The 24,109-nt window shown below is 46.3% G+C and overlaps 1 protein-coding gene across 3 annotated transcripts in view; it reads left to right on the forward strand.

Annotated features, from left to right (window-relative positions):
- The window catches only part of TRAFD1 (TRAF-type zinc finger domain containing 1), a 53,761-nt gene extending 36,968 nt beyond the window's left edge, over window positions 1-16,793 (forward strand). For all 3 annotated transcript variants that reach the window (XM_089676962.1, XM_089676969.1, XM_089676979.1), the window contains exons 8-12: window positions 2,796-2,960; window positions 4,003-4,144; window positions 5,414-5,645; window positions 12,633-12,654; window positions 12,765-16,793. In XM_089676962.1, the coding sequence (XP_089533088.1) occupies window positions 2,796-2,960; window positions 4,003-4,144; window positions 5,414-5,645; window positions 12,633-12,654; window positions 12,765-12,812 (609 nt within the window). In that variant the 3' untranslated portion in view covers window positions 12,813-16,793. The remainder of the gene's footprint in view (window positions 1-2,795; window positions 2,961-4,002; window positions 4,145-5,413; window positions 5,646-12,632; window positions 12,655-12,764) is intronic.
- The last annotated feature ends 7,316 nt before the right edge of the window (window positions 16,794-24,109 follow it).

A 24,109-nucleotide genomic window follows, 5' to 3' on the forward strand; every position in this document is an offset into this window, starting at 1 on the left:
TTTTTCTGTCCACACCAGAATTGGATCACATGCATCTGATTTTGCACATCGCCCCATGTTTTGCAAACAGATTTCGGGGGTGTTTTAGCTTAATCCGCCAGAAGATTTACCCCTCTTCCTGACCAGGCCATTTTTTGCATTACAGCGTTGCGTTACTTTAACTGACAATTGTGCAGTCATGCAACGCCACACCCAGATGAAATTTGTCCTGTTTTTTTCCCACGGATTGAGCTTTCTTTCGGTGCAGTTTGATCGCCTGTGCGGTTTTTATTTTTTGTGCTATAAGTAAAAAAAAAAGACAATTTTGAGAACTATATTTTGGACTTTGTGCTATTTAACATGTCCAGTAAAAAAAATTAAAATCAAATTTCGGCATAAATTTAGGCCAAAATGTATTCTGCTACATGTCTTTGCTAAACAAAAATCTCAGTAAGTGTAAATAATTGGTTTACATGAAAGTTCTAGCGTTTACAAATGGCGGTATAAACACTGGGATTTTTTTTCACTACTAGCAATGGCGGCGATCAGTGACTTTTTCCGGGGCTGTGATGGGCATTCTGACACTGGGGGGGGCACTAACTTGGTGTCACTGACATCCCCGGTGACCCGGCAGGGACCTGGTGATTGACACCCCCGGCCGTGAACGTATATATGTGATTTTTGCGCACCCATGCCGCCGTGTAGCAGTATATCTGCCATGCAGTGGGTAAGCTGTTAAAATACACACCCGCAGCAGTTCGCATGAATGGGGTGCAATTATGATACATTGCGGGAATCGCAGAGAAACCAGTTTCAAATTCCACACCGCATCAGTGTGAGCCACTTAAACACCAAGTTATGTTTTCTTTGGACATGTATTGTCTGATTGTGTTTGGTAATCAGGCTGTAGATTACGCTTTAGCTTTCTTTGATTGTAATGTACTGTCATTTTGAATACTGCCTATTCTTGTAACAGTCTGTACTAAAAGGTAATCATTTCTATATACAGTCCATGTGCAGTTCTTTTATTAGAAAGCAGTGTTTCTGAATAGATGGCACACTAAGTGTATTTCCACTTTTGCAGCCAAATTGGGATAGCACCTATTCTATATTTGTTACTTTTTCCCATTAACATAGCATAAAAAAAATGCTGGATACCTTTTTTTAATTGCTTAAAAAACCCTGCATGCTCTCCCTGCTTTTAAATATTTAGTTGAATGCTGCGGATTATCAGCTGTAAATTAGACTTGATCACTATCTGTCCTAACAAAGGGTTAAAAATTAAAAGGCACTTGTGACATGTAAGTCCCACATTTTTGTAAATACACACAGCTCTTAAACCATACGTTACCTGATAAATGCAAACTATGCCCAAGTCTGCCATATGCAAATAACCTGTGGTTATGTAACTCAATTTGCAATTGCATTTACAGATCAATGATTTTTAGTGTCACCATCTTGAGACAATGTAATTTACAGTGTGGGCTTTGTAGCTTTTGGCAGCACTGCTTCAGCTGGAACAGGAGCAAGCTGGGGACAGTGCTGGGGGGAGAAACACTATATTGAGAGGGGGGATAGGTGATAAGCAGTGATGCGCTTAGGTGTGTTCTGAATCGCATGAATCTGAGCTATCCCACCGGAATGTGTCAAAGCTGATGATGGAGGCATTCCTCATTGCGCAACTCTACTTGCATATGTGCAACTGTGGGGCAAGGAATGCCCAGCCACCTATGATTTGAGGTCGGATGTAGCAGCTTCTTGGCGGGATGGATCAGGTGGATTCGGACTCATAACTAAAAGCATATGTCACACATATAGGTACGAAAACCTACAGTTATATTTCTCTTGATCAAGTGCATGTCCTTGCATTTCTACAGTCCACAATCATTCGATTATCCTCACAGGGCTTTATGCTGTCTGTTCTCTCTATCCAGTTTGATGCTATTTACCATATATAGGCTATGTGCATAGCATGGACAAATGTTTTTAACTACATTGTCTTCTAATGATGTTTGGCTGTTTTGTATGTTCACTTTGAGAAGAACTGATTCTTCATGTGATCCTTGAGTAATTTTTTGCATTGCAATTGATGCACTATTTACTCTGCTTGGGATTTAGTAATACCTACTTTTTGCAGTTTGGTCTTGACAACTGCTTTTTTTTTTCGGATTCGGACTCCTGTCTAAACAAACCTGAGCTCATCACTACTCATCACCCACCCTCACCTCAGTGTAGTGCTTTCCCTCTAGTGCTGTACCCAGCTTCCTCCTATATCCAGCATTGTTGGTCTTCTTCGGGCAGAATGACAGTGTTGTTCTACCCTTTTCCTGTGAGCCCAGCCTGTCTTTGCCACAGTCCCTGGGGGTGTGCTGTGCTGACAGTACTTCAGGAGTGAGTGCCGCTCACAAATTTTTATAGGCGCATCATTCATTTGAGAAGGATTTTTTCAATTTGCACCTAGCAATCCTGCCAGTAACACACTTCCTTTCTTTCTTTGAGTTACAATGCTAACTTATTGATCAGTACTTGTATTGTCACCGTATGACTACAGAACACCTCCATCCTCCCCATCTCTAGAACACGGGGGGGGGGGGGGGGTGGGGGTGTTTTAAGGTTCACATATTCAGAGGTAAGACTGTGCAAAGCTGGAACAATACTCACTTCTTTGAATCGTTCCTGTGGGCACATGCAGGCTGCTTAGAACTTGGAACGTGGGTACGAAAAGTGTTCTATAACCACTAAAAAAAAAAAAAAGTGTGCTTTTTTGTCCTGATTCTTTCTCTTTTTTTATTTTTTTTATTTTTTTATTATTTCAGTCTGGATGCAGACTTTCTGCCACATCCTCCAATAGAAGCCTTTCACCCAGTCCTAGAGAAAATGTCAGATCATCTTCCCCACCTGTCCACGGTTCACAAATGGTCCTCCTGCCCTGTGAATTCTGTGGTGTACTGCTGGAGGGAGAAATCCTCTTCCATCACCAGGTATAGTGGAAATGAGTGTGCCTAAAGTGTTCGTAAGATTTTTGGTTTAGATTATTTATCTGCATGCATATTTATCGCTGTTTCCACACCACTTCTGGTGTTGCGCGTTTGCATTGTGGTAACACATCTTGCACGTTAGTGCATTGTGTCGCCATTCATTTTGAATGAGCTGGAGCTGTCTGCAGCTGTAAACCTGTATCTGCAAATACAGCAGTTACCTGTGGTTGGGGACAGATGTCTGCCCTTAGATATATTGCGCCCAGGGGCAGATATCTGTCCCCAACAATTATTATTATTATACAGTATTTATAAAGCGCCGATAGTTCGCTCAGCGCTGTACATTATAAAGGGGAACAGAACATGTGACAGAACAATACCAATACAATGCAAAACATGAGGGGATCGAGGGCCCTGCTCTTTCAAGCTTACAATCTAGGAGGGAGGGGATGGTGGCACAGGAGGAGATAGCTGTGGGGGATGGAGTGGTAGGAAGAGTGGAGGAGGTCAGCAAGTTAGCAGGGGGTGGGGTAGGCTTCCCTGAAGAGATGGGTTTTCAATAGGTGACTAGTATCAAAATGTGTAGAGGCCTAGCGAGCGCATATGTGAGCAGCTTTATTTTACTTTAATAGGTGACTAGTGAACATGCGGACACATGCAGATACCTGCAGACAGCAAATAGTCATTCAGTTGTACAGGCTGAGCAGCCACAGCTATACTTGCTGCACCATAGCTGTTTAGTACATGTGAATGAGGCCTTCCACCATGGTGCTGAAGAGAGTGATGTATGCAGTAGTTCTAGTGTCACCATGCAAGACACAGTAAAGTCCTCAAATTGCCCATTACAGATGTAAATCAGCCCAACTAACCTTTTACTGAAGTAGTTTTTTTTTTTTTTTTTTGTCACTCTGGGCTAATTTTCTCATATGGCAGAGTATGAAAAGTATTTTTTGATTATTTGACCTGCTGGTGAATACTGTGGCAGCATAGCATTGGTGCAATTATCTGTAATCCTTGGTTGCTTACCGATTTCTGTGTGTTTTAGGATCAGTGTGAGAAGTGTCCAGACTCTGGAAAAAGCTCTCCATTTATACCAGCACTACTTCCCGATGATGTAACATGTGAAGAACAGCAATACAGAACTTTTGAAACTCCAGCTATTCAGTCCCGTCACAGTCTCACAACAGGTTAGTGGCATTGTGAGGATACTTTAGCTGATGAGAAGAACCACCTTTCAACCGTTCACAATAGCTTCAGTTTATTCTAATTCAATCAAAATGTACAAAGAATGTATGATAAATGTCAATAAGAGACTTTGGGCCTCTCTCAGCTTTTTTTTTTTTCCCCAACTTGGATAGAGTAATCCCTGTCAGGCCCCCCCCCCCCCCCCCATCTGTTTCATTAGCGAGACTTCCCTTCAATTCCTGCCCCAGAGTCAAAACAGGAATTGAGAAGAAATCACTCCAAAGTGAGGGATTCCATGGTTGTCACCAGACAATGTCCACATCGGAAGATTTCCCCACTATTGCTGTCCTGGTGACAACCCAAAATATGGGATTTTCTGTTATTTTCACTTTTGATGCTAATGGTAAACAGGACAGATAGGGAGGATGAATCTCCCTAATGGGGACACAGACGCCAATAAAAACCTGACAGGTATTCTAAGCCCTCTCCATTCGATCCAAAACTAAAAAAAAGTTTTACCATTAGCTACACTTTTAAATGCCAGTTCTTAAATTGAACCTGTACATTACTTCTGTTGGGAGAAGTAACAGATGCAGGCTACTCTGGAACATAAGCAACATGTCTTGCCCTACTTTTATTTATGGGGTAACACGTGACATACCTTCATCTCCCCATCAATGCGGTTCTAGGTGAATGCGTAGCCAGTGACCGGGCATGAGTACCCTGAGATGGGAATGGGGGCCGTGTGTACAGTTCCTGTGTAAGTTTCAGCTTGCTCAGCAATTCAAAACATCACAGTAATCTGAGGCTGCCCAGGTGTGATATGAAATTCCAGAGAGGCAAGTAGAAGAGAAGTACATGTTTCTCATGTTCCATAGAGAACAGTGAACCTATCACTTTGCCCAATGTGGGCAAGTACAGGAACTGGTAGCAGCCACTTGGAATCAATTTTGTGCTATCCCAGCTTCATTCAATTCTATTTGTTTGCTATGAAGTACCGCATTTGGTAATAATAAACAACAAGGGTTTTTGTTTCCTGCTTATGTTGTCTTTTTCTGTTTTAGAACTAATGTCTCATGGTTTACCCAGTCGGTGAATGCCACTAATGTCAGTTTGGTAGATTACTCACATCTACATATACTAATGATACAGATGCCACTAGTTCTAGGATCATGAGGAGACAGCGTCAGATTTCTGTTTAGCAGAAGATGCCTATACTAAATACACTTTGTGTAAAACAAATTAAAATTTTGTTCTTTTACCAACCAAAGTTGATGCCGGTGTGGACACTAACCGATACCTAATAAGGGAGAATGCAGCCAGACCGCCACGTCCTGCGAGACCAACACTTATAACCGCAAACCAGCACCAGCAGCAAACCATGAACAACATCCTGCACAACCGCAGCCTGGAGAACACAAGGAGAAGAAACCAAGAAGAGAATAGGAGGCTCCTTAGAAACCAGCGCCATGACAATCTGCCTTCTAGTGGATCATCCAATAGGTAAACCAATTTCTCATTTACACGAAATGCAGGTTTTAGAACATTGGTGGGTTTGGACCAAGTTGGTCCAGAGTGACTCTTTACTTCATGAACCGTTGCAGAGGCTGACTGTGCTGTTTGCGGTATAACTAAGGCAAAACATTTTCATTAAGTTTTGGATAGAGTGGAGATGGATTAGAACACATCAGCCTGTCTCTCTCTCTCGTTCTCCCTCTCTCTCTCTCTCTCGTTCTCTCTCTCTCTCTCGTTCTCTCTCTCTCTCTCGTTCTCTCTCTCTCTCTCGTTCTCTCTCTCTCTCTCGTTCTCTCTCTCTCTCTCTCTCTCTCGTTCTCTCTCTCTCTCTCGTTCTCTCTCTCTCTCTCGTTCTCTCTCTCTCTCTCGTTCTCTCTCTCTCTCTCGTTCTCTCTCCCTCTCTCGTTCTCCCTCTCTCTCTCTCGTTCTCCCTCTCTCTCTCGTTCTCCCTCTCTCTCTCGTTCTCCCTCTCTCTCTCTCGTTCTCCCTCTCTCTCTCTCGTTCTCCCTCTCTCTCTCTCGTTCTCCCTCTCTCTCTCTCTCCCTCCCTCTCTCTCTCTCTCTCCCTCCCTCTCTCTCGTTCTCCCTCTCTCTCGTTCTCCCTCTCTCTCGTTCTCCCTCTCTCTCGTTCTCCCTCTCTCTCGTTCTCCCTCCCTCTCTCTCTCGTTCTCCCTCCCTCTCTCTCTCGTTCTCCCCCTCTCTCTCTCTCGTTCTCCCCCCCTCTCTCTCGTTCTCCCCCTCTCTCTCTCGTTCTCCCCCCCCTCTCTCTCGTTCTCCCCCCCTCTCTCTCTCGTTCTCCCCCCCTCTCTCGTTCTCCCCCTCTCTCTCTCTCTCTCCCCCTCTCTCTCTCTCCCCCTCTCTCTCGTTCTCCCCCTCTCTCTCGTTCTCCCCCTCTCTCTCTCTCGTTCTCCCCCTCTCTCGTTCCCCCCCCCCTCTCGTTCCCCCCCCCCTCTCGTTCCCCCCCCCCTCTCGTTCCCCCCCCCCTCTCGTTCCCCCCCTCTCTCGTTCCCCCCCTCTCTCGTTCCCCCCCCCTCTCTCGTTCCCCCCCCCTCTCTCGTTCCCCCCCCCCTCTCTCGTTCCCCCCCCCTCTCTCGTTCCCCCCTCTCTCGCCCCCCCCTCTCTCGTCCCCCCCTCTCTCGTCCCCCCCCCTCTCTCGCCCCCCCCCTCTCTCTCTCGTTCTCCCCCCCTCTCTCTCTCCCTCGTTCTCCCCCTCTCTCGTTCTCCCCCTCTCTCGTTCCCCCTCCTCTCTCGTTCCCCCCCCTCTCTCGTTCCCCCCCCTCTCTCGTTCTCCCCCCTCTCTCGTTCTCCCCCCTCTCTCGTTCTCCCCCCTCTCTCGTTCTCCCCCTCTCTCTCGTTCTCCCCCCTCGTTCCCCCCCTCTCTCTCTCGCCCCCTCTCTCTCGCCCCCTCTCTCTCGCCCCCCTCTCTCGTTCCCCCCTCTCTCTCTCTCGTTCTCCCCCCTCTCTCTCGTTCCCCCCTCCTCTCTCTCTCGTTCCCCCCTCCTCTCTCTCTCGTTCCCCCCTCCTCTCTCTCTCGTTCCCCCCTCCTCTCTCTCTCGTTCCCCCCCCTCTCTCTCTCGTTCCCCCCCTCTCTCTCTCGTTCTCCCCCTCTCTCTCTCGTTCTCCCCCTCTCTCTCTCGTTCTCCCCCCCTCTCTCTCGTTCTCTCCCTCTCTCTCTCTCGTTCTCTCCCTCTCTCTCTCTCGTTCTCCCCCCCTCTCTCTCTCTCTCTCCCGTTCTCCCCCCCTCTCTCTCGTTCTCCCCCTCTCTCTCTCTCGTGTTCTCCCCCCTCTCTCGTTTTCCCCCCTCTCTCTCTCTCGTTCTCCCCCCTCTCTCTCTCGTTCTCCCCCCTCTCTCCCCCCCCCTCTCTCTCTCTCGTTCTCCCCCCCTCTCTCTCTCTCGTTCTCCCCCCTCTCTCTCTCTCTCGTTCTCCCCCCTCTCTCTCTCTCTCGTTCTCCCCCCTCTCTCTCTCTCGTTCTCCCCCCCTCTCTCTCTCTCGTTCTCCCCCCTCTCTCTCTCTCGTTCTCTCCCCCCCTCTCTCTCTCTCGTTCTCCCCCCCCCTCTCTCTCTCTCGTTCTCCCCCCCCTCTCTCTCTCTCGTTCTCCCCCCTCTCTCTCTCTCTCGTTCTCCCCCCTCTCTCTCTCGTTCTCCCCCCTCTCTCTCTCGTTCTCCCCCTCTCTCTCTCGCCCCCTCCCCTCTCTCTCGTTCTCCCCCCTCTCTCTCGCCCCCTCCCCTCTCTCTCGTTCTCCCCCCTCTCTCTCGCTCTCCCCCCTCTCTCTCGCTCTCCCCCCTCTCTCTCGTTCTCCCCCCTCTCTCTCGTTCTCCCCCCTCTCTCTCGTTCTTTCCCCTCTCTCTCGTTCTCCCCCCTCTCTCTCGTTCTTTCCCCCCTCTCTCTCGTTCTTTCCCCCCTCTCTCTCGTTCTTTCCCCTCTCTCTCTCGTTCTCCCCCCTCTCTCTCGTTCTCCTCCCTCTCTCTCTCGTTCTCCCCCCTCTCTCGTTCTCCCCCCTCTCTCTCGTTCTCCTCCCTCTCTCTCTCGTTCTCCCCCCTCTCTCGTTCTCCCCCCTCTCTCGTTCTCCCCCCTCTCTCGTTCTCCCCCCTCTCTCGTTCTCCCCCTCTCTCGTTCTCCTCCCTCTCTCTCTCGCCCCCCCCCTCTCTCTCTCGTTCTCCCCCCCCCTCTCTCTCTCGTTCTCCCCCCCTCTCTCTCTCTCGTACTCCCCCCCCTCTCTCTCTCTCGTACTCCCCCCCCCCTCTCTCTCTCTCGTACTCCCTCTCTCTCTCGTTCTCCCCCCTCTCTCTCTCTTGTTCTCCCCCCTCTCTCTCTCGCCCCCCCTCTCTCGTTCTCCTCCCTGTCTCTCTCGTACTCCCCCCTCTCTCTCGCCCCCTCCCCTCTCTCTCGCCCCCTCCCCTCTCTCTCGCCCCCTCCCCTCTCTCTCGTTCTCCCCCCTCTCTCTCGTTCTCCTCCCTCTCTCTCTCGTTCTCTCCCCCCTCTCTCTCTCGTTCTCTCCCCCCTCTCTCTCTCGTTCTCTCCCCCCTCTCTCTCTCGTACTCCCTCTCTCTCTCGTACTCCCCCTCTCTCTCGTTCTCCCCCCCCCTCTCTCGTTCTCCCCCCCCTCTCTCTCGTTCTCCCCCCCTCTCTCTCGTTCTCCCCCCCTCTCTCTCGTTCTCCCCCCCTCTCTCTCGTTCTCCCCCCCCTCTCTCTCTCGTTCTCCCCCCCCCCTCTCTCTCGTACTCCCTCTCTCTCTCGTTCTCCCCCCCCTCTCTCTCTCGTTCTCCCCCCCTCTCTCTCTCGTTCTCCCCCCCTCTCTCTCTCGTTCTCCCCCCCTCTCTCTCTCGTTCTCCCCCCCTCTCTCTCTCGTTCTCCCCCTCTCTCTCTCGTTCTCCCCCCTCTCTCTCTCTCTCTCCCCCCTCTCTCTCTCTCTCTCCCCCCTCTCTCTCTCGTGTTCTCCCCCCTCTCTCGTTTCCCCCCCCTCTCTCTCTCTCGTTCTCCCCCCACTCTCCCCCCCCCCTCTCTCTCTCGTTCTCCCCCCTCTCTCTCGTTCTCCCCCCTCTCTCTCTCTCTCTCGTTCTCCCCCTCTCTCTCTCTCTCGTTCTCCCCCTCTCTCTCTCTCTCGTTCTCCCCCCCCTCTCTCTCTCTCGTTTTCTCCCCCTCTCTCGCCCCCCCTCTCTCTCTCGTACTCCCCCCTCTCTCTCGCCCCCTCCCCTCTCTCTCGCCCCCTCCCCTCTCTCTCGCCCCCTCCCCTCTCTCTCGTTCTCCCCCCTCTCTCTCGTTCTCCTCCCTCTCTCTCTCGTTCTCCCCCCTCTCTCGTGTTCTCCCCTCTCTCTCGTTCTCCCCCCTCTCTCTCGTTCTCCCCCCTCTCTCTCGTTCTCCTCCCTCTCTCTCTCGTTCTCCCCCCTCTCTCTCTCGTTCTCCCCCCCCTCTCTCTCTCGTACTCCCCCCCCCCTCTCTCTCTCTCGTACTCCCTCTCTCTCTCGTTCTCCCCCCTCTCTCTCTCTTGTTCTCCCCCCTCTCTCGCCCCCCCTCTCTCGTTCTCCTCCCTGTCTCTCTCGTACTCCCCCCTCTCTCTCGCCCCCTCCCCTCTCTCTCGCCCCCTCCCCTCTCTCTCGTTCTCCCCCCTCTCTCTCGTTCTCTCCCCCTCTCTCTCTCGTTCTCTCCCCCTCTCTCTCTCGTTCTCTCCCCCTCTCTCTCTCGTTCTCTCCCCCCTCTCTCTCTCGTTCTCCCCCCCCCCTCTCTCTCTCGTACTCCCTCTCTCTCTCGTTCTCCCCCCTCTCTCTCGTTCTCCCCCCTCTCTCTCTCGTTCTCCCCCCTCTCTCTCTCGTACCCCCCCTCTCTCTCTCGTTCTCCCCCTCTCTCTCGTTCTCCCCCCCCCTCTCTCGCCCCCCTCTCTCTCTCGTTCCCCCCTCTCTCCCCCTCGTTCTCCCCCTCTCTCTCTCTCGTTCTCCCCCCTCTCTCTCGTTCTCCCCCCTCTCTCTCCCGTTCTCCCCCCTCTCTCTCCCGTTCTCCCCCCTCTCTCTCCCGTTCTCCCCCCTCTCTCTCCCGTTCTCCCCCCTCTCTCTCTCGTGTTCTCCCCCCTCTCTCGTTTTCCCCCCCTCTCTCTCTCTCGTTCTCCCCCCTCTCTCTCTCGTTCTCCCCCCCTCTCTCTCGCGCGCGTTCCCCCCCTCTCTCGCGCGCTTCCCCCCCCTCTCTCGCGTTCCCCCCCCCTCTATCTCTATCGTTCTCCCCCCCCCTCTATCTCTATCGTTCTCCCCCCCCTCTATCTCTATCGTTCTCCCCCCCTTCTATCTCTATCGTTCTCCCCCCCCCCTCTATCTCTATCGTTCTCCCCCCCCTCTATCTCTCTCGTTCTCCCCCCCATCTCTCTCGTTCCCCCCCCTCTCTCTCGTTCTCCCCCCTCTCTCTCTCTCTCCCCCCTCTGTCTCTCTCTCTCTCGTTCTCCCCCCCCCCCTCTCTCTCTCTCTCTCTCTCTCGTTCTCCCCCCTCTATCTCTCTCTCTCTCTCTCTCGTTCTCCCCCTCTATCTCTCTCTCTCTCTCTCTCTCTCTCTCGTTCCCCCCCCCCTCTCTCTCTCTCTCGTTCTCCCCCCTCTCTCTCTCTCTCTCTCTCTCTCGCTCTCGTTCCCCCCCCTCTCTCTCTCTCTCTCGTCCTCCCCCTCTCTCTCTCTCTCTCTCGTTCCCCCCTCTATCTCACTCTCTCTCTCTCTTGTTCTCCCCCCCCTCTCTCTCTCTCTCTCTCTCTCTCTCGTTCTCCCCCCCTCTCTCTCGTTCTCCCCCCCTCTCTCTCGTTCTCCCCCCCTCTCTCTCGTTCTCCCCCCCCTCTCTCGTTCTCCCCCCCTCTCCCCCCTCTCTCTCGTTCTCCCCCCCTCTCCCCCCTCTCTCTCGTTCTCCCCCCCCTCTCCCCCTCTCTCTCGTTCGCCCCCCCTCTCCCCCCTCTCTCTCGTTCTCTCCCCCCCCCTCCCCCCTCTCTCTCGTTCTCTCCCCCCCTCTCCCCCCTCTCTCTCGTTCTCTCCCCCCCTCTCCCCCCTCTCTCTCGTTCTCTCCCCCCCCTCTCCCCCCTCTCTCTCGTTCTCTCCCCCCCTCTCCCCCCTCTTTCTCGTTCTCTCTCCCCCCTCTCTCTCGTTCTCTCCCCCCCTCTCTCTCGTTCTCTCCCCCCCCCTCTCCCCCCTCTCTCTCGTTCTCTCCCCCCCCTCTCCCCCCTCTCTCTCGTTCTCTCCCCCCCCTCTCCCCCCTCTCTCTCGTTCTCTCCCCCCCCCCTCTCCCCCCTCTCTCTCGTTCTCTCCCCCCCCTCTCCCCCCTCTCTCTCGTTCTCTCCCCCCCCCCTCTCCCCCCTCTCTCTCGTTCTCTCCCCCCCCCCTCTCCCCCCTCTCTCTCGTTCTCTCCCCCCCCCTCTCCCCCCTCTCTCTCGTTCTCCCCCCCCTCTCCCCCCTCTCTCTCGTTCTCTCCCCCCCTCTCTCTCGTTCTCCCCCCCCTCTCTCTCGTTCTCCCCCCCCCTCTCTCTCGTTCTCCCCCCCCCTCTCTCTCGTTCTCCCCCCCCTCTCTCTCGTTCTCCCCCCCCTCTCTCTCGTTCTCCCCCCCTCTCCCCCCTCTCTCTCGTTCTCTCTCGTTCTCCCCCCCTCTCCCTCGTTCTCCCCCCTCCCTCTCTCGTTCTCCCCCCCTCCCTCTCTCGCGCGTTCTCGTCCTCTCTCTCTCTCTCTCGTTCTCCCCCCCCCCTCTCCCCTGAAAAGTAATAGAGGGGAAACCTTCCAATGGGGACACTAGTTCTGGTGACCTGGGCTTCCCCAAGGAATTCCCTAATTTGCAGGCATATCTTCTTACTTCCCATTTGGCTGCGGGACAGGAAGTGAAAGGTAATTTCCACAATGGGACACAGATGGCAAAAAAAAAAAAAAAATCTGACAGATAATCCTCCTTTGCTCTATCCAACATGGGTGCTGTGTTGCGGCAGTGGGATGAGAACTTCCCATCCCACTCCCGGAACACAATCAATTTGGGCTGAGCTCACCCATTTACAGGGAGCTTTGTATTCTATGAATAAATGTAAAGATTTCTGTGATTGACAGAGGTGGGCTGATGTCACAAACTCTGCCTTGGTCAATCTTGTACTTTTTCCAGGTGACTGCAAAGTTCAGGCAAGTGTATCTGTCTGTGCAGGGTTGACAACACTGCTGAATCTTTAGAGCAGTGACATCATCCCTCTGGTATCGGCACTGAGAGGGTTAAGGCCCACCATGCACACACTGGCCAGAGCTTTGCGGTTACATGACCACTTAAAGATTATAACAAGTATTTACATTGAGATTTATTACAAAATACATGCAGCAAATAGAAGAGGAGCGGGGATGCAACAATTAAAAAAATAGGTTGCTGCATAGCCTTTCCTTATGTAATTGAGGCTGGAAGACTGTCACATGTGTGCCCTTTGATGACTGTAAACTGTTACAGATTACCAAGCACAGATAGTAAATAATAAATTTTTTTTTTTTTTTAGGAATCAAGGCTCCAGAAACAAGGTAATATGCTACAGAGTACACACAGTGGCATAGTTTTAATCAAAGCATACATTCGGGTAACATATCCATTTCTTCTGTACATAATTGTTTTTCTTTCTAATCATATTCAGGTGACAAATAAGGAGACAAATCCTGACGATGTGGATAAGGAAGAATAATATCTTCACGACTTGTACATTTTTAGAGCACTATAAAGCTATACATATATATATATAATCTTTTTTTTTTTTTTGTTATCGAAAATCACTTTTTATACTACATTTTCTATAATTAATATAATTGTATGGAACACCAGCCTTTAAATCTCTTTAGCTGCATCACTATTAACAATCTTTTTGTATTCTATTTTTAATATTCTATTTTGAAAATGAGACCTTAAAGTTTTGGTAGCCCATTGTGAATGAAGTTAACATTCCACTGGAGTTTTATTACAGCAGGGATTTTTTTTCTTAATGTAGATCTACTGGGGGATTACCCAGACATATTTTTTTAAAACTATTTTCCTTGTGTAAAACTTTGCATTACCAGAGACCTAGGAATTGTATGTGGCTTCTTTCTATTTATTATTTTTCTTTTTATTATTATGAAAAAAGTGTAACATTTGTGGTGTTGAAAAGGCTAAGTATGTAGGCACTAAGTAAGATTCTTCATCAAAGAGGACCTGTCACCAGTGCGTAGAAGTGAACTCTGCTAAGTGTGGTTTGCAGCTGATCACATTGTAAAGCTCATAATTTAGTTTTGGAAAATGCACAAGCCTGTCTGTAAGAAGCATCTTGAAGAAGGCAGAACAGCACAAGAAGGGTTCTGATTGGTCAATGCGTTCTTGCTTCTTTTCACTTTTTTTTTTAAAACTAACTATGCCTGTTACGACTCTTAAGAGTCACCTGTGAGATAAGATATGAATATGATCCATTTTCCCCTTCATTTCACAACTTTTAGTGGGGGTGAGCGAAGACACAGTATACCTCACAATGGCTCCAAGTGGAGTTAGAGCAGGGTGGGTACAGACAACAAATTTGTCTGCTTGTCTAGTATAGGAGGTGAGCTGGCTTGATCTAAACCTACTGTCAGTGAAAAATGTAAGTTGCCTTTGCACCAGAAAACTGAAAATGCTGTTTGGTTTCGGCATGACAGCCACTCAAAAGGATTTCTAATTTTCTAACCTGTTTGCAGGTTAGGACTTCCATTTTGCTTGGACTTCTGTTGCTACATGCTTGATCTGGGTCAGTGATTTGGAAAGTACTGATGCTAAAGATAGCCAGGAAACTAGTATTTTTAGTAAGAGGAAGCAATGGCAGCTGATAAATTTTTATCCCAGCACAGGTTTTTTTTTAAATATACGTAGACCTCCTATTCACATTTGATATTAAACACTATGAAAGTGTTTTGTTTACACCAGCATTCTAACACAATAGCAGCAATATACTGCAAATGGTAATGAGAATTCCTAATACAGCCCTGTTTTTATATATAGCTGTGATAGTTGTTAGGTGAACATTCTGCCTTCATATGAGGAGCTGATAAAACTAAAGTGAGAACTTCTACCTGTATATGTCAATGGAATGTTGCATTACAGGAGAAGGGCTATTTTTTTTTATTTTTTCTTTGTCCAGACCTGCTCTTTTGTGATATGTTGAGGAGGTGGGGTGGCCATGTGCAGTTCTTTTTTTTTTTTTTTTTCCTGCCTTTATATGTATGACGGCAAGAGCTTTATGAACATGCGTTTTCTTCAATGAGGTAATTCAATAGGCCACACAGTTCAGTGCATTAAATCATAGCAGCCAGTAAGAGTTTCTGAAGCAAGCTGAATACAAGGTGGATTCTGATTGGCTGCTGTACTGAGTTTTGTGTTTTACAGCCTGCATATTTTTTTTCATGAAGACATAAGCTGTTTACTCAAATTGCAGTGAGATCATATGTGCAAAAAGCACTGAGCAGACTTCTAAAGCTTGTGAACAATTCTTTATGTACACCTTTCCATCAGCTGTGAGGCTTTTCATGGTATTACACCAGCCTCCTGTGCTCCATACTAATATGCTGTTTTAGCACTGCATACCTATGTTCTCTTTCTGATGCCATTTTAAGTTTTCAGGTTGCCTCCTCGAACACAAGATCCATAAACCAGAACATTGCAATATTCTAGTGATGTGTGACCACATGTAGACCATGGCAGGTGGTGGTTTTGTTCTTTTTATTTATTTATTACAGGTACTTATATAGCGCCATCAATTTACGCAGCACTTTACATATATATTGTACATTCACATCAGTCCTTAACCCTCAAGGGGTGTACAATCTAAGGTCCCTAACTCACATTCATACATACACATGTGAGGGCCAATTTAGACAAGATCCTATTACTTCCTACAAGCATGTCTTTGGAGTGTGGGAGGAAACCGGAGTACCCGGAGGAAACCCGCACAGGGAGGACATGCAAACACCAGGCAGGTGGCATTTTAAACAAATTAGCTGCGGGTTGCTGGGAGCTGTTTTTAGGGGGAAAAAAAAGATGATGGTGATAATTTGCCTAAAATGACCTTTCATTGTAACAAAGAAAAATAACACCCCCAATAGTGGCCAATGAGTCCCTGGTTTTATCTGCTTTCACTGAAAATAAAATTGTCAATTTTCCAGGAAATTCACTAGTTTTAAAGTTTGGTTAGGTCTACATTCCAGTTGGGAAGTGCTTGCAAAAGCGTAGGCTACACCACAGAGGAGCTGCAGTCCCATTGCATACTCTACAACTAGTAGTATTTTGTGGCTTCTCTATAGTTTAGCACATACATTTTAATTTCCTTACAGCTAAAGGTCATTTGCAGGAAACAGCCTTTCAGGCTTTTAATCTACCTTCAGAAAGAGCTGGCACTTCTGGAGAGCGCTATGCTTATTGCTTGGCAGAGGGCTGTCAGTCGAACAGTGTCAACATGCTTACAGGAGGGTGACCATATCAGCATGCTGCTTATCTTCATTAGCCATTCACGGGTTGAGGACAGGTTGAGGTGCATCCTGAACCCAGTTGTATCATTTTACTTAGTTATCCTGTGGGTTTTTTTTACCTATGCAAAATTTTGCTTTAATGGCTCTCTCTCCAGCAAGCACATACTTGCCATTCCTTCACTTCCTCACTGTTTTGTTTAGATGCCAGGGGTAAAGAAAACGACCAGTATTTCTAGATATGGAGAAACATGTCTGTTATCTTCCTTTCATGGCCTAGCTCTGGTTTTTGGGACAGGAAGAAAGACCTTGGTCCTGTGTAAGCTCTGATTGGAGTTTGGGTCTGAGTGGAGCACCAGGGGGTTGAAGGAAAGGTGAGCACATGAATGGCATTAATGCAGACCTGTAGCTTTGCCATGCATGTAGTAAAGTTTCTTTAGGTATAATCTGCAGGTTGGACATCATCTGGCTGTGCTGTATAGTGTAGGGTCTGGATCACTGGTAAAGAGTTCCAGATGATGGGGTTAAACTGTTCTCACATGGGTATTCCTACAGTGTGTTTTTGCTTGGAGTTCAGCTTTAATTTATTTATGTTTGCTTACATAACAATTCTATAATGAAAGATGAGGGCTTTCCAGCCAAAGGTCTGTACCAGACATTGCTAACTGGTATATCTGCTAGAAAAATACAATCTTTGATAGTTGTAGCTTGGTCAGTGTTGATCTACATGCTGTGATACTGGTCATGTCATTCATTTTTCTGTGGCAAGTGACTACACTGGCGGTTTCAGCATTTTTGTTTTGTTTAGCTATTAAAGTAGAGCTGCAGGCAGAGGCTTTTTTTCTTTTTTAGTTGGTTACCTGTGCTGAGGTGCTTCCCATGGCTGGATCACTGCTCTGGCCTTTTCATATCACTATTATCATATCACCATTCACATAGCGCCATGGATTGTGTGCCAAGGTTGGATGGGAGTGTGTAAACGACACTAATGCTAGTGATATTAAAGGACAGGGCAGCAGTAAGGCCATGGAATATACTGTAACATAGGTAACTATTTACACTTCTGAAATGACAAAAAAAGAGCCTGTGTCAGGATTTCTGCTTTTAAGCCTTCTTCAGATGCATATATTTTTTTTTTTGTTGTAATGTGTGGTGTATTTGTTTCTCAAGTTTGTCTAAAAATAAATAAAATAATTCATACTTAATGTTTTCAAAAATTGATGCTGTGTGTCTTAAGAATTTTGGCTAAGCGGGTAGTTATGATTGCAGTATATGATTGATTAAGATACTTAAATGCTCAGGACAAACTAGTGATCTTATTACTGGAAGCAACCAGCGACATCATGGTTAAATAGAACATTTTACCTGCTTCTATGGCATGACTCCTTCCCTGGCTGAAATACTGCAGAATCTCTCACCAGGGTAGATCAATACCCCATTGGTGCAGCCAGCGAGGGAGTGACGACACAGAAGCTGCAGTTTTTTCTTTGCCTTTCTAATGTTCCTATAGCTTCTGGTTTGCACCAGCTACCAGTGTGACTTAGGCAATAATATAAACCAAAAATGGCAACCACCTCAATTTAGAACGACTAGCTTTATAAGGCGCACATAGAATGGTGTTGCATAGTACAATCAAAACATGTTTTCCCAGCACACTTACCAGCTTGCCATCAAAAACCACATGTCCTGGTCTAACAATTTGCATTAAAAACAGAGGTTTTAATTGCCTAACCTTTGCCAATATATGTGGAAGCCACACTGCCTCATCAAGGCTCCTAAAGTGTGGTCCTAACTCCAATATTTGAGTCTCCATGTTGGAGCATATAAAGCAATGGATAAATTAAGGGCAGGTATACCTGGAGGCAGCCCATTCCTCCTTAACCCCTTCCCGTCTAAAGGTAAAACGAATCTTAGAGCCTAAGCACAATTTTGCAACTTTGACATTTGTTAGCAAAACTGTACATATCATCACAACTACTTTGGATTATACCTTGTTTTTTTCAGGACAAATTTGGCTTTCTCCTGATTTTTTTTTAATATTTATTATCAAAGGAAAACTGACCCAAAATAGCAAAAAAAAACCAAAACTTTTTTTTCTCTTTAATTAATTTAGTTGTATATTTCTTGCTACTACCATAAGCAGCCACCAAAGAACAACACAAAATAATTTCTCCTGCTCCTGACTATCGAAGTGATTCCACATGTGTATGTTAGTTGTTTTTTCCCCTCAGTACAGCCCAGAAACAATAGTGCACATTTTGCTGCTTTTTTTTTTCTCTTGCCACTAAGTGACACTGATACGAATTTAAAAAGAAAAAAAAATCCTGACAAAACAAAAAAAAAAAAACTGACCCTGGCCTAGATCAAACCTTGATCTAGGTATTTTTATTTATTTTATTTTTTTATTTTTACAAACACTTTTTTTTTCTCTGTGAAAGGACAGAGATAGATACAATGTATCTCTCTCTCTTCCATTCAGAGAGAAAAAAACAAGGGGGGAGGGCTTTACAGTGACTGATCGCTATGATATTCAGTCACAGGCTTGCACAGGAATCATGTGACCCGGAAGCAGGAGTTCTGGGTTCCGATCGTTAGATTGGGACCTGAGGCTCTCGCTGACACCCCGTTCTTTGTGCTGAGCGTGCACCATGCAGTGCACTCCCAATACAAAGACCGTTACGTAAATTAGCAGCACCATGGAAAAAAGCCCAGTCCAGTGGGGCTGCTAATTTTCATCTGCTTGGCGCCAAGGGGTTAAAGGCACAGGGAGACACAAAAAGCCCAGCACATTGGCAGCTGAAGGCATCCTGTGTGTCTACACCAATTCTAGCAAACTAAACAAAAGGGCGATCACCAATTTCTAACTAGAAAGGTATGCATGGAGGCAAATGTGCACTTATTTTTGACAAGTGTGCTGATGTAGGCTTTAAACTGGTAGTAAAGGCAAACTATAACATTATATAAAACCTGGTCGTAGTTCTATTTAGGAACAGAAGAGTTCTGCACTTATTCTCATTATGCCCTACAGTCTGCCAACAGACAATCATATTAATGGGTTGGTAGGGGTTTTCAATTTAATACTTGGAAGAGCCTATAAATATTTAGAAAGGGGGGGGAATGTAAAGGGGAAAGACAAGCCAAGAACCAAGCAGGGTGATATCACCAGCTCCCCTCTCCAAATTCAGCATATATTGACCCTGAGGCAGACCACCGATCATCTTCAGGAGAGTTCAAAACAATGGAAGACTGAGGTAGGTTGAAATTTTTCGTCACTTATAATTTGTTTTAATTTCCTCTGTACAGGAGTATGTAGTCCAGTGAAACCATGTCCTATGGAGCCTTTCATATGTACACCTCAGAGAATTTGTGAGATTTTCTATTTGTTGTCTTCTATCCTATGGAACTATTGGCTCAACAGTGGTGGAGTAGTTGAACCCCATAAGGCAGGGACACAAGACCAGGCTGCATTTACTAAGTGTGTCACAACTGATTTCTTATCCATAAGCATATATACATTGTGTTCGGTATGAAACACATCTAAAACAGTTTAACATTTTTCTACACTCCCTGCTGTCAGCACCAACTGTGGAAGGGAGTTTTACATCCTTACTGCTCTACCAGTAAATAACCCTTTATTCAGTTTAAAATTCAATCGCATCTTGACCAATTTCATTGTGTGGCTGCTCTTTAGAGACCTTAGGTTAATGTAGAACTATAGGCAAAACTTTTTGTTTTCGTTTTGGATAGAACAAAAAAGGGTCATAACTCCCTTCAGGTTTTTTTTTTTTTTTTTTGTGGCCGTGTTCTGTTGGAGATTGCCCGCCACTTCCTGTCCCATAGCCAAACAGGAAGTGAGAGATATCCCTGCAATTTAAGGGAATCCCTTGGGAACCTCCAGGTTGCCAGAACTAGTGTCCCCATTGGAAAATTTCCTCTCTATTACTTTTCAGGGGGCAACCCAAAAGTTGAGTTTTTCTTTTACTGTCAGTGATAAAGGTACACAGGACAAATCGAGAGGGTGAACTTCCCTAACTGGGGACACAGACAGCAATAAAATTGACAAGTGTTCTAATCCCTCTCCACTCTATCCAAAAAAAAAAGTTTTTAGTTATACTTTAAATCATTTCCTCCTTTTGCAAAAATCACCATTTAAAGATTTGTATATAGCGATCATATCCCTGCTTGAGTCTCTTCTTCAGGGAGAATCTTTAATGTTAGTATTCTTTTCTCTTAACGGGGGTCCTCCAGCCCCCTTTATTAGCTTTGTTGCCCTTCCTTCCTGAGGGCTGTGACCAAAACTAGACTGCATACTCACAATGCGAACCAAAACCAGAGTTTTGTAAAGTGGCAGCATGGAAGTTTTCACTCATGAGTAAATACCCTTGTTAATGCACGCTATTAGTCTGCTAGCCTTTCTTGCTGCATCTTGACATTGACTATTAATGCTGAGTCTTTGATCTACTGGGACCCCAAGATCCTTTTTCCATTCTTGATTCCCCCAAAGGTTCTTCCCCTAGTGAATATTTTTAGCTCCCAAGTGCATTACTTTACATACTTCAAAAATAAACCTCATGTGCCATATAGCTTCCCACCCCTCTATTTTAACCATTAGCCGCCCGGCCAATAGCCGTTTGGCGGCTTGAAAAGCGCTGCAGCTTTCCGGGTCCACGCCATTTGGCGTGCTCCCGCACATGCGCCGTTTGCGCTATTGCAGAGCGGCGCAGCAGCGGGATCTGTCACCGCCCGTGCACCTCGGACACGGCCGATGACAGATCCGAGTACCGGCTCCCGTTGCCGGTACCATGTGACCTGCCGCGACCAATCACAGCAGGTCACATGACAGTTGTATACAATGGATGGCTTCATTCATGATGCCATCCATTGTATACTAGTGCCTAGCTGTGAATGGTCACAGCTAATCACATGCACATGTCATGTGATTAGCTGTGACCAAATCACAGCTAAGCACAAAAGTAATTCTTTGCTATAAGCAAATTGTGTAAAAAAAAAAAAAAAAAAATACTGATCACTTCCCCAAAGTAGTACAATGTTACTATGGTAACATTGTACTATTTTGGTCATAGTAAAATATGAAAAAAAATCTTAAAAAAAATAAAAAAAAATGTAATAAAAAATTAAATATAATAAAAAAATAAAAAAAAATTAAAAAAAAATATAATTTTTTTTTTTTTTCATACTGTCACCAGTCAGTGTCCCTGTTCACCGCCATGCCAGTTATATGATGACGCTGTACTGCACTGGTGACAGTATGTAAAAAAAAAAATAGTGAAAATAATATTTTTCATTTTTTCATTTTCGGAAAAATTATGACAAAAAAATACAACTTCAAAAAACTCGCCATGCCTCTTATGAAGTACGTCCAACTGTCTACTCAGCAAAAAGGGGTCATTTGGGGATATCTGTACTATTCTGACATTCTTGGACCTCAAGAAATTAGATTGGCTGTCAGTACTTCAGGATTGATCAATATTCAGATCTATACCATAGTTTGTGAACTCTATAACTTTCCTACAAACTAAATAATACATCCTAATTTGGGTTATTTTCACCAAAGACATGTAGCAGAATACATCTCGGCCTAAATTTATGAAGAACAATTATTTATTTGTAAACTTTTATAACAGAAACAAAGAAAAATGTGTTTTTTTTTCAAAATTTTTGGTCTTTTTTTGTTAATTTAGCAAAAAATAAAAACCCCAGCGGTGATTAAATACCACCAAAAGAAAGCTCTAGTTGTGTGAAGAAAATGATAAAATTTTAGTTTGGGTACAATGTTGTATGACTGCGCAATTGTCATTCAAAGTGTGAGAGCGCTGAAACCTGAAAAATGGCCTGGGCAGGAAGGTGTAAAATTGCACGGTATTGAAACGGTTAACTAGGTCCTCCTGTAAAATTTCTCCATCCTTTTGTGAAGTTATGCTCCTGTTTATCTTAGTATCATCAGCAAATCGTGAGATTGAACTATTTATTCTAATCCTTATACGGTTTATGAACACATTAAACAGAACTGGCTCCAAGACAGAGCCCTGAGGCACACCCCTCACAACATGCAGTACACCCATGCATGTGAGGAGGATACCAGCCTGTAACGTATAATCTTGGAAGGAGGCACATTAGTGCTCACCCTGTGTAAATGCTATTCCATCTTTGATAGTGTAGTAGTCTAAATACTCAGTGCTTTAATAAAGATGGAATAGCACTTACATAGGGTGAGCACTAATGTGCCTCCTTCCAAGATTATACGTTACAGGCTGGTATCCTCCTCACATGCATGGGTGTACTGCATGGGTGAACTTGCCTCACTATCAGGTGTACCAAGATGGCGGGGTAGATATCCTGAGGAAGTCACGTGTGTAGTGACGCAACGCGTTGATACGTGAGAACGCAGCTTCCGGTGAGCGGTGATGCATTTCATGTCTACCACCATCTTGGCACACCTGATAGTGAGACAAGTTCACCCGTGCAGTACACCCAGTATATTTAGCCCTAATGTTTAGGTTTAACTTTTGTTCTTTTTAAATTTGTTGCTTATTGGAATGCACGGACGAATGCCAATGTTTGAAATGCCTTTAAAACACTCCTACTTATCTTCAGTGTTCTTTGTTTTAAGAATTTGCTTTTCTTCATACTACTGGACACGAAAGGGATCAAAGTACAGTTGGCTCTTTTGAAGTTTAGCGTTCTCGTCTTTCCCTTATGTCTCCTTTTTTTTTATATAATTTATGGGAAATGTAATTACTCTGTGTTCACTGGTACTTAAATTATCTCATACTTCCACATCTGCAATCAGTTCTGTGTTGTTTGTAATTAGCAGGTCCAGCACAGCATTATTTCTACCTGGGGCTTCTACGATGTGACTCATGAAGTTGTTCCTGCAACACATTCAAGAAAGGACAAGCCTTAGTTGAGTGCATAGTTCCATCTGCCAAATCAATATCAAGATAGTTTAAAATGTTACTAAACCCAGGACCCTACAGTCACCATATCTGGTCCCCTATAGTACACAGAACATGGAAATGAAATTATTTTAGTAAACAAACTGCTAAATACCTTTTTCTCAGCAGCAGATTATTATACAGGATTTATATTGCGCCAACAGTTTGCTCAGTGCTTTACAATATAAAGTGAGACACTACAGCAATAATACAGTTCAATACAAGAGGGTTAGGAGGGCCCTGCTCCTTGGAGCTTACAATCTAAGAGGGAAGGGCTGGTGGTACAAAAGGTAATAACTGTGGGTGATGAACTGATAGGAGAAATAGAAGATTCTGTTATTAGTTGAAGGCGGGATGGGCTTCCCTGAAAAGATAGGTTTTCAGAGATCGCCTAAAAGAGAAACTGGAGACGAGCATGGGAGGAGACAAGGGAACTAGAGAGCAGGAGGTCATGAGAGGAGCTGAGAAGACGGTTTGGGTGATATTTGGAGACAAGATTGGTGATGTAATTTGGGGCAGAGTAACAAATGGCTTCATATGGTGTTAGTTTTTTTCAATTTTATCCGTTGGGCAATGGGAAGCCAGTGGAGGGATTGGCAGAGAGGGGTGGCAGATACAGAATGGTTAGTAAGGTGGATGAGTCTGGCAGCAGCATTCATGATAGACTGAAGAGGGGATAGCCTGCGATTAGGTAGGCCAATGAGGAGGGAGTTACAATAGTCAAGGTGAGAGATAACCAGGGAGTGAATAAGTTGCTTAGTGGTTTCCGAGGTTAAGAACGGTCGTATCTTGGAGATGTTGCGGAGGTGAAGTCTACAAGATTTAGACAGAGATTGGATTTGGGACTAAAAGGACAGATGGGAGTTTAGGATTACACCGAGTACCCTTGCATGAGGGGAGGGACTGATGATTGTGTTATTGATCTTGATGGAGAAGTCAGGGGAGTGGCATCCATGCTGATATGTCGCTTAGTAATGAAAGAGGAGACTGAAGGGGTGAGGTGAGGAGTAGAAAGATAAATGTGTGCCATCAGCATAGAGATGGTACTTAAAGCCAGGAGCATTTATCAAGTGACCAAGGGAGGAGGTGTAGATGGAGAAGAGAAGGGGTCCAAAGACAGAACCTTGAGGGACCCCTACTGAAAGAGGAAGTGGAGAGGAGACGACAAAGTTATAGGTAACGCTGAAGGAGAGCTGTGATAGGCAGGAGGAGAACCAGGAGAGAGCAGAGGCCAAGAGAGTGGAGTTTTTTGAGGGGATGGTCAACAGTATCAAAAGCCGCAGAGAGGTCAAGTAGTAAGAGTACGGAGTAGTGGTCATTGGTTTTTAGCAGTTCGTAAATCATTAGTGAGTTTTAGTTGGGCAGTTTCAGTGGAGTGTAGTGAGCGAAAGCCAGACTGTAAAGGGTCAAGAAGGTTGTTGTCAGTGAGGGAGGAGCTCAGGCGATTGTAGACTAAATGTTCTAAGAGTTTTGAGGTAAACAGGAGCAGGCAGATGGGTCTCAAATTGTTCAGGGTGGTGGGGCCCAGCGAAAGCTTTTTAAGTATGAGAGTGATCTGTGCATGC

The sequence above is a fragment of the Staurois parvus genome, unplaced genomic scaffold, assembly GCF_062004578.1.
Source record: "Staurois parvus isolate SC_StPar_1 unplaced genomic scaffold, SC_StPar_1.0 ptg000014l, whole genome shotgun sequence".
Classification (NCBI taxonomy): Eukaryota; Metazoa; Chordata; class Amphibia; order Anura; family Ranidae; genus Staurois; species Staurois parvus.